At 42.8% G+C, this 15344-nt stretch overlaps 1 protein-coding gene across 1 annotated transcript in view; it reads right to left on the bottom strand.

Moving 5' to 3' along the window:
• Positions 1-7628: 7628 nt before the first annotated feature.
• The window catches only part of LOC113222437 (A-kinase anchor protein 4-like), an 8390-nt gene continuing 674 nt past the window's right edge, over positions 7629-15344 (bottom strand). Inside the window, 6 exon segments of the mRNA XM_031934982.1 lie at positions 7629-7961; positions 9421-10847; positions 11109-11112; positions 11174-11252; positions 11254-11432; positions 13880-13981. Coding sequence (XP_031790842.1) covers positions 7806-7961; positions 9421-10847; positions 11109-11112; positions 11174-11252; positions 11254-11432; positions 13880-13981 — 1947 coding nt within the window. The 3' untranslated portion in view covers positions 7629-7805.

The following is a 15344-nucleotide window of genomic DNA, read 5'->3' as shown; positions in this document are numbered from 1 at the left end:
AACTGGGAGCAGCTGGGACACAAGAACATGCTTGCTATTATTTTATCTGCATTTCTCCAATTAACCTGGCACCAGAATTGGAATTTTAGAGTTGCAAGAGATCTTGGAGCAGGGTCTCTGAGAGATGATAAAAGTACAGGCTTTAGAGTCAGACTGAAGCTAGGTTGAAAACCTGGCACTGACCTTTACCAGCGGGATGACTTTGAGGCAAATGACCTAGACCTTGTAGCCTTTTACTTCCAAGTGGGCCATGCCTCACCCCAGACCTCCTGAATCAGGATCTGAATTTTAACAAGATCCACCAGTGATTCATACACACTCTAAAGTTTAAGAAGCTATGATCTAACCCTCAGTCTTCTTTTTGGTAAAATTGGGTGAGCAGTGGCCTGGCTTGATGGCTCACGCCTGTAATCCCAACACTTTGGGAGGCCAAGGCGGGCGGATCATGAGGTCAGGAGTTCAAGATCAGCCTGGCCAACATGGTGAAACTAAAAGTATAAAAATACAAAAAATACAAAAATCAGCCAGGTGTGGTGGCAGGTGCCTATAATCCTAGCTACTCGGGAGTCTGAGGCAGGAGAATCACCTGAACCAGGGGCAGCCCGGAGGTTGCAATGAGCCGAGATCAAACCACTGCACTCCAACCTGGGCAACAGAGCAAGACTCCATCTGAAAAAAAAAAAATAAACAGGGTCTCACTCTGTCACTCAGGCTGCAGTGCATGGGCACGATCACAGCTCACTGCAGCCTCGACCTCCTAGGTTCAAGTGATCCTCCCACTTCAGCCTCCCAAACAGCTGGTACTACAGGCATATACCACCATACCTGGCTAATTAAAAACAATTTTTTTGCTGGGCGCAGTGGCTTACGCCTGTCATCCCAGCACTTTGGGAGGCCGAGGTAGATCACCCGAGGTCAGGAGTTGGAGACCAGCCTGACCAACATGGAGAAACCCTGTCTCTACTAGAAATACAAAAATACAAAAATTAGGTGTGGTGGAACATGCCTGTAATCCCAGCTACTCGGGAGGCGGCTGAGGCAGGAGAATCACTTGAACCTGGGAGGCGGAAGTTGTGGTGAGCCGAGATCGCGCCATTGCACTCCAACCTGGGCAACAAGAGCGAAACTCCATCTAAAAAAAAAAAAAAATTCGTAGAGACAGGGTCTTGCTGTATTACTCAGGCTGGTCTCAAACTCCTGGGCTCAAGCAATCCTTCTGCCTCAGCCTCCAAAGGACTGGTGTTGACCCGTGAAATGTGAGTAAAATTTACAACATGCTAATTTTAAGTGAAGACCTTAAAAGGCATCCTGTTTTTCTGCTCACACCTTTGCATTCCTGTGGTCTTCTATCAGAAAAAATATCTCCCAGAAGCTACTGGTCTGAGAAAACCGAGAAAACATGTGCAGCAGACCTAACCCAGCTCATAGCCTGAACCCAGGCCCCCGGCGGCTGGCGGCCCCCGGCGATCGGGGCCCCAGCGGCCGCCACGCCACGCCCCCCGGCGGCTGGCGGCCCGCGATCGCCGGGGGGCGGGGGACCCACACCCCCGCGATCCGGGGCCCCAGCGGCTGCCACGCCACGGCCCCCGCCAGCCGCCGCCACGCCACGCCTGTATTGGGAGTCATATCATACTCTTCCCCTTAAATAAGAATTACATTATCCCAGGTGTGTCTACTCCCAGCGATATTGCCTGTCTCATCCTCCCTTCTCGGGCAGAAATTTGAAGCAATATCACTGGGTGCGTGTACACCTTTTGTCATGTTTAAAGTAATATCATCCTCTCCGCGGTGGATATCAGGAACAAGTCTATTAATTATTAATATTAATAAATATAATAAATATTAATACCAATAATCGATATTAATGATCACAATAAACTTCGTTAAAATTGTTAATGGATTAAAATGTTAGCGATTTGGAATGGTAATTAATATTAATATCACCATTAATAATTAAATAATGATATCCGCAATAAATGTTACTTAAATCAATACAAAGTGATGCTGGTGAGAAAGTAATGATTAGTATTAGGGACTAATAATATTGTTCAATAACATTAATATTAATAATTAATACTAAGCGTGCCTAATCAGGTACTTAAAATAATACTCCAACATTAACAATGGTATCCTATTATTAGTACCATTGATGATTATGAAAATCGATCATTGATGTATAATAACCATATTATTACTCCTAATACCACAGGCAGTGTACACCTACCTGTGGGCCCCCAGCAGTAGCCACGCCACGCCCCCCGTGGCTGGGGGCCCCAGAACGCCTGGTGGTGGGGATCCACGACCCCGCGATCCGGGCCGCCCAGCCGCCGCCACGCCACGCACCCCGTATATATCAGGTAGTGCAATAAAAATTAAACAGGGCCGTGGGATACAAAGTAATTATGGGCGATAAGGTAGTGAATAAAGGAGGGTTTTTCTGGGGAGGTGACTTTCATGATAAGCAGGAGATGAGCTGGAGACCTTCTCACTTTGGATATGTAGCTAGGTTCTGGGAGAGAAGTCCTCATGAGGAGGGGATTTCCAGGGTCCTACTCGGGGCCACCACAGACAAGTGGATGTAGCAGGAAGGAGGATTGCAAGGTAAGGGTTGCTCAGAGCCCAAAGTCAGAAAGACTTGCTAAATTTGAGATTTTTCTGGAAAGAGGCAGGAGAGCAAAGAAACTTTTAGCAGTGGAAAGGGAATTTTTTTCCTTATAGGTACTTATTAAGTTTAAACATTTTAAAATTAACTTTACTGAGATATAATTTAGATAGAATAAAGTTCACTGATTCTAAGCATACAGGTTAATGAGTCTTAAGAAACATAGACCCCTGTGTTAAACATTGCCTTTCTCAAGATATATAGAACATTTCCATCACCCTAAAGTGTTCTCTTGAGACCTTCACAGTCACTTCTGGCTAGGTATTATGTAGAATGTCCCTCAATTTGGGTTTGTCTGATGGCTTCTCATTATTTAGACTATGGTTATGTGTTTTTTGCAAGAATACCACAGAAGCGATATGCCCTTCTTATCACATTATATTGGGAGATACATGATATCATTATGTCATTCCTGGTGATACCGGCCTTGATCATCTAATTAAGATGTGACTAATAGATTTCTCTATTGCAAAGTTACTACTTTTCCCTTTGCAATTAATAAGTATCTTGGGAGAGACACTGAAACTACCCCATAAATATTTGATTTAGCACTATATAAGACCATATATTGAATTAGAGAGTGTTGTTTTGTTGAATTTAGTTTTACCAGTCAAGAGCATGGTCTATTTTTACTATTCGCCTGTTTTTATCTTTCTCATTCTTGTTTTATAGTTTGTTCTTTAATAAACATGGATCTGGATTAATGGGAAGACAGTGTGATAGAATGGAAAGAGCGTAGTATTCGACATGAGGCAAACCTGGATTTGAATCCCAACTTTCCCACTCACTGGTTAGATGACCTTGCAAAAGGCCTGACTCGCTAATTTCTCATCCATAAAAAGCAGCTGGTAAGAAACCGTCTCACAAGGTTTTTGAAAACATTAAAGCACTGGGTAGTATCTGGCACTCAATAAGTGCTGTGTAAATGTCATTTCTTGCCTCCTTTAATACTCAAGTGTTTAATATTGTTGTGACAATTGTAAGTAGACTCCTCTTTCTGGCAGGGTGGCCTTAGGATATAGGAATTCAACAGATTCTTTTAGATTTATTTTATGTTCTGACACCACAGAGGCTTTGGCTCAGGAGAAGCAGCGAACTTTTTACATGTCTCTGGGTCACTGGGGAGAAAGCAGCTGGACCTGTTTTAATTGACGGCAAATTATTGCAGCTCACCAGTATCTCCTATTCTAATACCTTTGCAAAACTCCTTCTTTACCTTTGGTATTTGGGGATTTGATTTTCACTGATGTACAAATATATTATTTGCAAAAGTGGCATTTTTTTCCTCTCTCTCCTGTATTTCTACTTTTTAGTTTTCTTCTTTCATTATTAGAATTGTTTTAAGGTAGAATTTTAACACGGGTAATCTAGTGTGGTTCCTGTTTTTACCCAGAATAAATCTGAGTTTTTATTTGTTTTTTTCGGTGGTGGGGGGGGGGGGGGGCGGAAGGCTGTACTCTTATCATGTTAAACAAGAGAGAAGGGCCGGGCGCGGTAGCTCAAGCCTGTAATCCCAGCTCTTTGGGAGGCCGAGAGGGGCGGATCACGAGGTCAGGAGATCGAGACCATCCTGGCTAATACGGTGAAACCCCGTCTCTACTAAAAAATACAAAAAACTAGCCGGGCGAGGTGGCGGGTGCCTGTAGTCTCAGCTACTCAGGAGGCTGAGGCAGGAGAATGGCCTAAACCCGGGAGGCGGAGCTTGCACCCGGCCTGGGCGACACAGAATGGCCTAAACCCGGGAGATCCGGCCACTGCACTCCGGCCTGGGCGACACAGCGAGACTCCATCTCAAAGGCTGTACTCTTATCATGTTAAACGAGAGAGAAAACACTGCAACACCCACCCTCCCCCACTCCATCTCTGATTTCTGATTTCTTAAGACTTAAGCAAAACTGCCTTCCTTGTTTGGTCTTTTTCCTTGTTCCAAATTTTATTTCCCCCTTTCTAAACTTTTGTTATTTGACATGAGGCAAACCTGGATTTGAGTTTACACTGGATTTTAAACCTGGATTTTATTTTTCTTTAAAGATTTTAAGTTCTTTAGGCAGGATGTCACTGTTTCTTTTTTTATTCTGATATAGGCTTTAAGGGCAACATATTCTCTAAATGCTGCCTTGGCAATCTCCCAGAAAGTATTACTGTTGTCAGAAAAAGGGGTCCTGATCAGACCCCAAGAGAGGGTTCTTGGATCTAAGGCAGGAAGGAATTCAAGGCAAGTTGTAGAGCGCATAGAGAAGAGACAGTTTATTGAATGCTGCTACTCAGTTACAGAGTAAAGCCTCCTCAGCTGCTACTCAGTTAGAGTAGGGCGTCCTCAGGAAGCAAGAGGAGGAATGACTTGTCTTTAACTTTTCTTATACAGTGGTCTTATTTTCTATGTAAAACTAAGTTACGTCTACATGCTGGTGGGCTGACAGCATGACAATTTATTATTTTGCTGATATAAAGAAAACTATTCTTGGCATTTTAGTGTGTAAGCACATCAAAGCATGACTATAATCAACTTAGAAGCATATATTGTTATGCGATATTGGGACATGTGGACATTCTGCTGTCGTGGGCATTTATCCTTACAGGTATTAAGCTGTTTTCTCAGCCATAAATATCTTATGACCACGGGCTGTGACTGGCAAGGAATGTGCCTTGCTAGTTTTAACATGGAATTGATTTTAAAATGGTGTCACCCTGGCTCTCCTAGGCTCCTGTTTCTCTAACATTACTCCCATGAAATCAGTCTTACAAATTAATTTTTCCTTTTGCCTCAGGCTCCATTATGGCTTGGCACGGCACTGTTACTGATCCTGTGTACAAAAATTTTTGATATTTTGTTCATCATGGTTTTTTGGCATTAATTTTGATTTATTAAAATATTATTTGATTATGGAGTTTTTGATCCCTGAGGCAAGTACCTCTCTCACCTCATTCCAGTCTAGTTCTGGCCTTGTAATAACCTCCCAGACAAGTTTTGCTTATAATTTTGTTTTGAGATGGAAGCCTGATATCAGAGAGACTGAAACTGTTCATAAGCCAATTGTACCACCTGCCAGGAGAGAATCTGTTTTCCTTTTCTGCTCCTTTCGCCTCTTTCTTACTATATGCCAGACTCTCAGCTCAGCAGAAGTCCTTGTCCATTTCCAGCTGCTGGCATTGAGCATGGCCACATTGCTATTGGGATGCCTGGGGTTACTTCTTCATTTAGAGAGGTCAAAGGCCAGGGTCTTATTTTCCAGAAATAAACCCCAAGGGCTATTGAGCTCCTTCAGACCCTTGTCAGAGTCCTTGTGGCCCAAAGCATTCCTTTCTCTGCTGGAATCTGTCAGTTAGCTCTGGCAAAAATCAAGTTTCCTCACCCTGAGCTTATTCCATCTACACAAGTTTCCTTTAGAAATTATGGAAAAGAAACTTGTTCGTAAAATTCTCAAATGTCAGAACTGGAAAGGCCCTGAGAGACCATCTTGCCCCAACCCCTTTCATTTAACAGAACATGTAACTTCCTTTGCTCTATTTCCATGTTTCAAGGAATCCCCAAGGCTGCCTCGTAATAAAAATCAGGAGCAAAGTAAGTGCCAAGTTAATCAAGGAAGTAAACTGCTATGTGACCCAGCTGTGCTCAGGGAGGACTGAGTCATTAGAAATGTAGCCCTGGCCTCGAGATTTGTTTATTAAGGATTTTCTTAAAGGGCAAAGAAAAGGATCTGTGATGGCTCAACTCCAAAGATTCTAATGGTGTGGGGTGAGACTGAAAAACATTCGATGAGCTTTCAGCCGGGCTGGAGAGTTTTAAACATCCTGCTTTGAAGAAGCCTGCCTTTACTTCTACTATCTGACTGGGTCGGGCATTGTGGAGAAGTTGGCAAAGTTTGTCTGTGTGCTTAACTTCTCCCAAAAAGTGTCTCTCTGGGTCCCATACTCAGAGGATATGCTTTCAGTTCTGAAATGTATCAAGAGGGCACTCCTGTGTTAAGACTGGCATTGAAAGTCACATATCATTCACATATCTACATTTGCAACAAAATCCACCCTGTGGAAAACACCATCACATCCGTTCATCTAGTTTAACCTATAAACAACGTAAGGTAATTTTTAGCTACATTTTGTAGATGAACAGGCTCAGTCTGCAGGATTGCCTAAGGCCATGCATGTGACTAGTAAGAGGCAAAGCTTTGACTGTTGAGTCCGGAAGGACACCCCATCCTGTGCTTGGTTCTACTAAGCCGCAACGCTTCAAGGGTGCCAAAACGTGCCATGAGAGCACACACCAAACTAGCTAACAAGGTCTACAGGGTTGAAACCACTGTCTTGATCTGATTTGCAGTGAATGCTAGCACTATGATTGACTTAAAGGACACATAGAACAAATCTGGGAACTTACTGTTATTCCCAGAGAAGACACTGGGACATTGGGCCCCAAAGGAATTTACCCATCTTAGAGGTTTATGTTTTTGGAAAATTTTTCTTTCAGACTGGAAGAAGACAAGGAAATCTCATCAATTGAAGGAAATTCCTTATAAGGAAGCTTTATTCACACACGGGAGAGGATCAGATACCATTGTAGTTCTGGGTAGTATTTAGCTATGTGCGGTGAACACTTTTGAGGGATGTGTGTGTAGCAAGGCAGGGTAATGGTTACACACTTTCTTCAACTAAACCAAGAAAGCTGTATCCTTGGGATTAGAAAGGGGATTATCAAGTTAGATGTGCAGTTCAGGGAGAAATAGGAAGGCCACAGGTGGGAAAACTCTAAATAGACTGTGAATTGAGATTATTTGAACAAACCAGATTACTTAGGGACCTTGACATGGATTATATCCCTGTGTCTTTGGTGCTCAGAAAATAATCCAGGGTGAGATCTGAATACAACTCCAACACTGTGTCACCAGTCCTGGAAAATGGACCAATTCCCTTCCCTTGTCTTGGAAATAGCTGATCAAAAAAACGACACATTTTTTAAAAATTTTTTTTAATTCATTTTCTTTCCCAGTTTGTTGACACCTCTTACATTCACAGGCAACTGCTCAAGTGTATTGGGAAACACAGTTGTGTATTGTGCAGTTGACTGGCCTGATGGTGGTGGTGCTCTGGCTGGGATGGAATGCTGCTAGGGGGGCTAAGATGAAGACGAGTCAAAGAAATTGTCAGCTCATAGGTTAGCGAGCAGCCAGTCCAGCAACTGTTTCCTGGCCACCTTTCCCACGGCTTCATCCAGTTGCCATTCCTTGGCAAACTTCATGACCTCTTGAAGAGGACCTCCTACACTGTACCCCTTCTCTGCTGCTTTAGCTGAAACCTGAGGAAGCTGTGGGGAAAACAGAGCTAGTGTGAGCTGCGTGATGCTTTTTAGAGGAAAGACCTGCTGGACAAAGTGAACTAACACCCTTCTACCAGCCAACCCTCTCAACCCCTAACCTCCTCACCCACACCCACCACCTTCCCGCTCATGATTCTACATAGATCCATGACTAGAGGCTGCTGACACATCTTTCCTTTTTCCTTGAAACTTCTCTAATGTCATAGATCAAAATGCCAAAGATACTTTATTTTTTGAGCTTCAGAAACACACTCTGAAATTAGTTGTGTTCATTAAATACTTTTTACCAGATGCTGGACCCTTCAGTTAGTCTGTGCTGATTGCTAGGTCAAGGTTTGGGGTTGCCATTCCCCCACCTCCCTAAAAAAGTGTGAGACTTGGAGTACGGAGGATTGTCTGGCCTTGGCTCCTGGACTGAAAATAAGTTGGTTAAGTATTTGATGTTTCTGGAATCCATCTAATGCAGGAAACCCAGCTGTCAGGTAGGGGTGTGTGTGTGAGAGAGAGAGACAGAGACAGAGAGAATGTGCATGTGTATGTGTATGAATGTATGAATGCTGGCCTCCATGGAATCTGAGGAGCAGGGCCAGGGCTAGGGTCAGGCAAGTGAGGCAACTAGGGCATAAAATTTAAGGAGACAGGACTCTCAGGGCACTTGCAGGACCCATGAGTTTGGGGGAGGAGCATAGAGAAAATAGTAAGAGACAAGTTTCGGGCCGGGCGCGGTGGCTCAAGCCTGTAATCCCAGCACTTTGGGAGGCCGAGACGGGCGGATCACGAGGTCAGGAGATCGAGACCATCCTGGCTAACACGGTGAAACCCCGTCTCTACTAAAAATACAAAAACTAGCTGGGCGAGGTGGCGGGCGCCTATAGTCTCAGCTACTTGGGAGGCTGAGGCCGGAGAATGGCGTAAACCCGGGAGGTGGAGCTTGCAGTGAGCTGAGATCCGGCCACTGCACTCCAGTCCGGGCGACAGAGCAAGACTCCGCCTCCACAAAAAAAAAAAAAAAAAAAAAAGTTTCAAACTGTTTCTGGTAGGTCAAACACAAAATTAGTCCATGATGCTTCCAACACCTTAAGAGGGAGGGAGGAACTCCAGTTTCCTTTTTTGTTCCCTCCTCTCTAGAGTACTTTGGCGGATCTTAAAACTGAAAACATGAGACTTAATCATTCCCCAATGTTTTACCAGATAGTTTGTCAAAAGGGTCACTGATGAAATGCGTTAATCTCACTCTCCTCCTCTTGGTGGAAATGCACAGGCCTTGAGGTGTCCACTTAGCTAGTGGTTCACCATTTTTGTGTCTTTTTATGAGGTGAAAGTAATTCACGAAGCACACGGTAAAGAATAGACTTGAAACTAGAATGATCTTGGGCTCGAAGTACAATGCTGCCTCCCTGCCTCTGCCCATTCCAACTTTCTTTTTGTGCCTTAATGCATTACTTACCTTTTCCAGTTGTCCATCCTTATCTCCCATGAAGTAGAGCATGGGCACGTTAAACTGGGAGGCTGCAATCCACTGCAGGACAGCCTGGAGCTGCTTCTGCAAGCTATTTGTAGAGCACTGATTATTGACAATTACTTCATGTCCAAGAGAGTCTTGATAGTTCTGTGGTCCAGGGGCTCTGTGAGATTCTAGGTGTTTCACTGAAAGTGCTTTGGCACCTTGGCCACCTTCCCACTTTTCATTTTGAGTACTCTGAGCCATATAGCCCATGGTGGAACCAGGACAGTCTTCTTCACATGTATCTTTGCCCTTAGTCTGCTGGGTCAGATGGTACTGGATCAGCTTAAGGGCAGAGACAATCAGGTCCTTGGCCACTGAATCTGTGAAAGCACTGATCTTTTCTCCTTTCTCACCTGTATTGCTGCATGCTTTGGTAGCCACCTTGCGTGGGTTTCCTTGCTTTTGGTTCCAGATGGTCAGGCCCTCCTTGAGAATGTGTTCACCGACTTTCTCAGCACTAGTCAGCGACTTGCATGGATCTGATTTCATTTTGCCTTTGTCCCTCCCTTTCATTTCAGCTTTCATGGTGGAGAATTCAAGACTCTGGTTCCTGCATTTGGGATCATGGGACCCAGCTTTTAAAGATGCATATGACAGACTCTGAGACTTAGTCTCCTTCTCCTCACCAATAAGTGCACTGACCAAGCGCTTCAGCATGGCCTCCATGATGTCTACAGCATTTTGTTTCCATTGGATGAACAGATTTCTCTTGACAGCTGAGACAAAGTCTGAGTCAGTCATCAGGACCCCAGTAATATTATGCAGGTTCTTCATTCAGGAATCAATCAAATCGGACACAATCTCCTTGGTGTCCAGGACCACACACGCTGGAACTGGCTTCCCAGAGCTGTGCACTTTCAAGGTCTTCATCACAGAGACCATCATGTCAGATGCCACCTGATTTGCATAAACCATGAGCCCCTTGCTGATGGAATCTGCAAATTCTTTGCTCTGGGACATCTGTTTGTCTCCACTTTTGCTCTTGTTGGATAATTCACTATATAGAAAGCTTTTCTGGCCACCTTCCCTGGACTTCTCCTCAGTGCCATGCATTTCTGCAGCGGTCAGTTCCACAGCTTCATGGGCCATTTCAGAGGCAATTCTGCTCACAGCAGTTTGGGGACCGATTCTCTCTTTGTTCCCAGGGAATGGATAGATTGAATGATGAAGGCATTTGCTTCTACCTTCCAACTCCTCCTTGATTTCCTTATGGGCCATCTGGATTGCCAGAGAAGATAGTCGGTTGACGTAGAAGGAAAGGTCATCTATAGAACATTCTCCATCAGGGGAAATGACTGCTCTCTGAGTGCTAGGAGGTTTGGCTGGAGTAGCTGAAGGACTTTCATTATTGTTGGTGTTTTTAGCTGCTGCTATTTCTTTTTTTTTTTTTTTTTTTGAGACGGAGTCTCGCTCTATCGCCCAGGCTGGAGTGCAGTGGCCGGATCTCAGCTCACTGCAAGCTCCCTCTCCCGGGTTTACGCCATTCTCCTGCCTCAGCCTCCGGAGTAGCTGGGACTACTGGCGCCTGCCACCTCGCCCGGCTAGTTTTTTGTATTTTTTTTTTTAGTAGAGACGGGGTTTCACCGTGTTAGCCAGGATGGTCTCGATCTCCTGACCTCGTGATCCACCCGTCTCGGCCTCCCAAAGTGGTGGGATTACAGGCTTGAGCCACCGCGCCCGGCCAAGCTGCTGCTATTTCTAGGCGTAGGTTTTGAGGTCTGTTCATCAAATAATCTATGTTCACTTGATCAGCATAGACGCTGTAGCAGTTCTGAGGATTCTGTGTGATATTCGCCCTCTGTGTCTTCTACTTTATGTTTACAGGTAGAGGTTGAGGGGCTCAATGCATGTTGGAAACCCAAGGCATACTTCTGGAGATCACTGAGAAGCCAGTTGAGGACACTTACGGGATCAGAGGGAGCTTGTTTGAAAAGGCACACAGATCCCTCCGTCTAAAAAAAGAAGAAGACCTATCCATAAGAGTTTGGGTAGGCTATTTCTTTCCCTTATTTTACTTAGAAGATGTATCAGATTAGGGATTTGACCTTTTAGAGTTTGTATGGGAACATAACATCCAGTTATATCCATTAGTACACATTCAAGCAGAAGTGGCAGCAACAAAAGTTCAAAGTATATACATGTGTATACTTAACTATACACAAGTGTTATCAATATATGTCTGCCAACTCATATGAATATGTTGTATCTCAATGGGTCAAAAATGTGTCAGTGTGTCTGTTCTGTGTGTATATATGCATGGAAATATAGCAGTTAACATGTGTGAACATCTCAATAGATGTGAGAATGTGCCATTCTGTATTGTTAGTGTGTGAAAATGCACCTCTGTGTGTGTGTGCATATGTGTGACTGTCTAAGCATGTGTAATAATGTGTTGACATCATTACCTATTGTATATGTCTACTGTATAGGCTGACATGTGCCTGTTAGTATGCATATTTGTACATGTGTGAATGTCAAAATATGAGTGTCTATGTCCGTGTGTCTCTGAATATGTAAATGAGTCAATTTGAGTAATCTGCATATATGTGTGTATATAAATTCACTAGTATGTATCATGCAGCTATAAATGCATTTATATATGTTAAAGCATAAATTCATATATTAACACACACTCATTAATATAAGATACAATTTTAATATATTAATGTATATGTATGTTAAAATATGAGTATGTGTAAACAGGTGATTGTATAATGACTATGTATATTCATAAATTGGGTATCAATTTATGCTATATTTATATGTTATGTCAATGCTTGACCATGTGTATGTCAATGTTGCACATACCCTGGTATTTGAGTATGTGTGTGCGTAGGTGTGTTATTGCATTTGTGTCAACAGTGTATCAATGCATACAAACAAGTGCATTAGTAAATATGTGTCGCTTAGTGTAAGTTTGTGTGTATGTCAGCATGACTGTATATGACCATATATGTCTTTGCATAGATATGTATATTTATAAGCATGTATACCAATAACTGAGTCTGTATGGTCACTATGTTTTGATCAAGTCTTATGCATGTAATGTGTGTGAATGTATGTTCATGCATTGTGTAATATGGGTGTTTATGTGTGTTGTGTGTGGGCATGTCACTGCATCTGATGCTGTATGACTTTGTATATATTTGTATATGTGTGTCATTGTTTATGATCAGATTAAGTTTGCTACATCAATGCTTGTGTGTGTCAATATCAAATGTAGCCAAGCATGTATGTATCATTGCTTGTATAAATTTTTTTGTAAATGTATATAAACGTATATGTTGATGTGTGTATCTTTTGTATAAATTTATATGTGTATATCTATGCCTGTGATTGTGTATGCCCATGTCCAGATATGTATATATGTACTATATACACATATTCCACCCAACACTAACTGCCGAGCCCTCTGCTCCTTCTATTGCTTCATCTCCTCTCTTTTCACTGAATTTCCAGAAATGTGAGGTCATGATAAAGTCAACTCTTTGCAAACGAGCTTAAGTTACAATCAAGCAGATCTGCATTGTATGTAGGAAACATGGGCTGCTTTTCCAAAAAATCAATGCCAGGTATAATTTATCCCTTTCTTAAGACTCCAAAATTGAGTTGGCTATACCCAAATAAACTGAAAACTCTTTGGATACTGTAATGTAAACTTGTTTTTCCTTCCTTAGGGGCCACTCCTTTCACTCCAAAGGAGTCTGGGGTCAGAAATAATGTTTTGGTTATAATATGAGCCTAGAGACACAGAACAAGAAACATTTGATTCCTGTGCATTAAAGTCAAATATCCTGTCCCATTACTAGCCACTCCAGGCTTGTAGGCATGACAGGGTGACTCGTTGTATGCTCCAGTGCCCTCCCAAAGCCAGAACCCTAACAGATATAATTTTGGATACTTAAACAAAACCAAAAGGAGTTTGTATGTCACAGTGGCATGCAAGTCTAATTTCTTCTAACTTTAAGCTACTCAACAGCCTAGGTAATCTCTTAGACAACAGGGTAAGGACAAGGCACTCAAATTCTTGCTGGTTACGGATTGTCTCTGCTCCATACCCCTCTTCCTTTCTTGCTGGATGCTGGGCAATGAGGGGCACACAGGTCCATTACCAACCAGCAAAGAACATTACAAATAATCTTGCGTGATTCTGATTGGACGGGTAGCTGGAAATCAGGGGAGGGCATTCTGAGCCTCTGTGATTAGTGACATTATTAAGTACCTGGGTGTTGAACTTACTGTGGTCTTGAACTTAGGCCTGTGTTCTCTAGAATGTCATAGTATTCAAATTGATGAGCCTGTTTGACAGTAGCTGTCTTACCATGTCTGATCCAGAGTCTACAGACTCATCATTGAGCTCTGAGAATAGAAGTGGTGGAATCTCAGAGGCTAAGTGTACCTTAGACTGGTCTTTCTTCTCAGTATCCTTGATCACGATAATCTCTTTTTCTTCCAGATTTCCCAGGTTTAAGTTGCCTTCTGAGCTGGAACCAGCAGCATCCTACGGAATTAAATGGTGAGATTCTTAGACAGTTGCTTTTGGAGATTTCTCCAAGCTGCCCCGCCTAGGCTATTACTTCAAATTGTGAATGTTATGACTTCTTTTATCCTTTTTCTTTCTGCAGGAGAGGTAGGCTTCTGAGGCTATCTAGTCTTTGAAGAATGAGATGACATTCCCTCCACAAATTACTACTCCCCACTCTGAAGATGCTCACAAAGCCGTCAGTCTCAAGAACCATATTCATCACCCTTTGGATGGGTTTTTTTAATAAAAAATAAAAAACAACTTTTCTGACACGCTGTCTTCCATGTTTTATCTCTATCAGCCCTACCAGCAACTTAAGTGGCTTCTAAAATGAGACTTGATATCAAGAGTGACAGTAAATTCAGAACCAGGGATCTTGGGCATCTTTATCTTCTACATTCAGGGTGGACACATCGACAAAATATATCTGCATCAAATTAGAAGGGTGAATTTAGAAAAACTCTAGAGAAAGGGGCATAATTTCTCTTTCTTGGAGATGATAATAGCACCTACCTCAGAGGGTTCTTGTGAGGATTAACAGACACTATATGGAAAGCATGTAAAAGCAGATTTCCTGGCACATAGCAAGTACCCAAAAAATGTTAATACTGTGATTATTGTTAGGCAGACAGAATCTTAGCATTAGTACATTTCTTAAAGGAGAATACCAACCTCCTGTCAGAGCGAGGCCCAAGGTACAATATCCACATGTATTAATTGAGAAAACAGAAGAGAAATGGCTTGCCCAACTGACAAAAACTTAAATGTGGAGCTTATATTAGAACTCAATTTTCCTGGCTTCCAGTTTAGGGCACTTGCTACTACACTAGTGTTTCTCAAAATGTATTTTATTATCATTAATATAGCATATTTTAAGTAGTATATGGATAAACATTTCTGCATTTAATATGCGAATTTTATTGCGCATTAGGGAGAATATATACTAGAACATCAAACCTGGGATATTATGGAGAATATTTCTTAGCATGATTGCAATTTTTAAAATGTAAGTCAATTTTTAAAACATTGTAAAAATAGCTGGGCGCGGTGGCTCAAGCCTGTAATCCCAGCACTTTGGGAGGCCGAGACGGGCGGATCACGAGGTCAGCAGATCGAGACCATCCTGGCTAACACTGTGAAACCCCGTCTCTACTAAAAAATACAAAAAAACTAGCCGGGCGAGGTGGCGGGCGCCTGTAGTCCCAGCTACCCGGGAGGCTGAGGCAGGAGAATGGCGTAAACCCAGGAGGCGGAGCTTGCAGTGAGCTGAGATCCGGCCACAGCACTCCAGCCCGGGTGACAGAGGGAGACTCCGTCTCAAAAAAAAAAAAAAAAAAAA

This window comes from Piliocolobus tephrosceles, chromosome X, assembly GCF_002776525.5.
Source record: "Piliocolobus tephrosceles isolate RC106 chromosome X, ASM277652v3, whole genome shotgun sequence".
NCBI classification, from domain to species: domain Eukaryota; kingdom Metazoa; phylum Chordata; class Mammalia; order Primates; family Cercopithecidae; genus Piliocolobus; species Piliocolobus tephrosceles.
The sequence above is the reverse complement of the archived record's forward strand: the minus strand, read 5'-3'. Positions and strand labels throughout refer to the sequence as shown.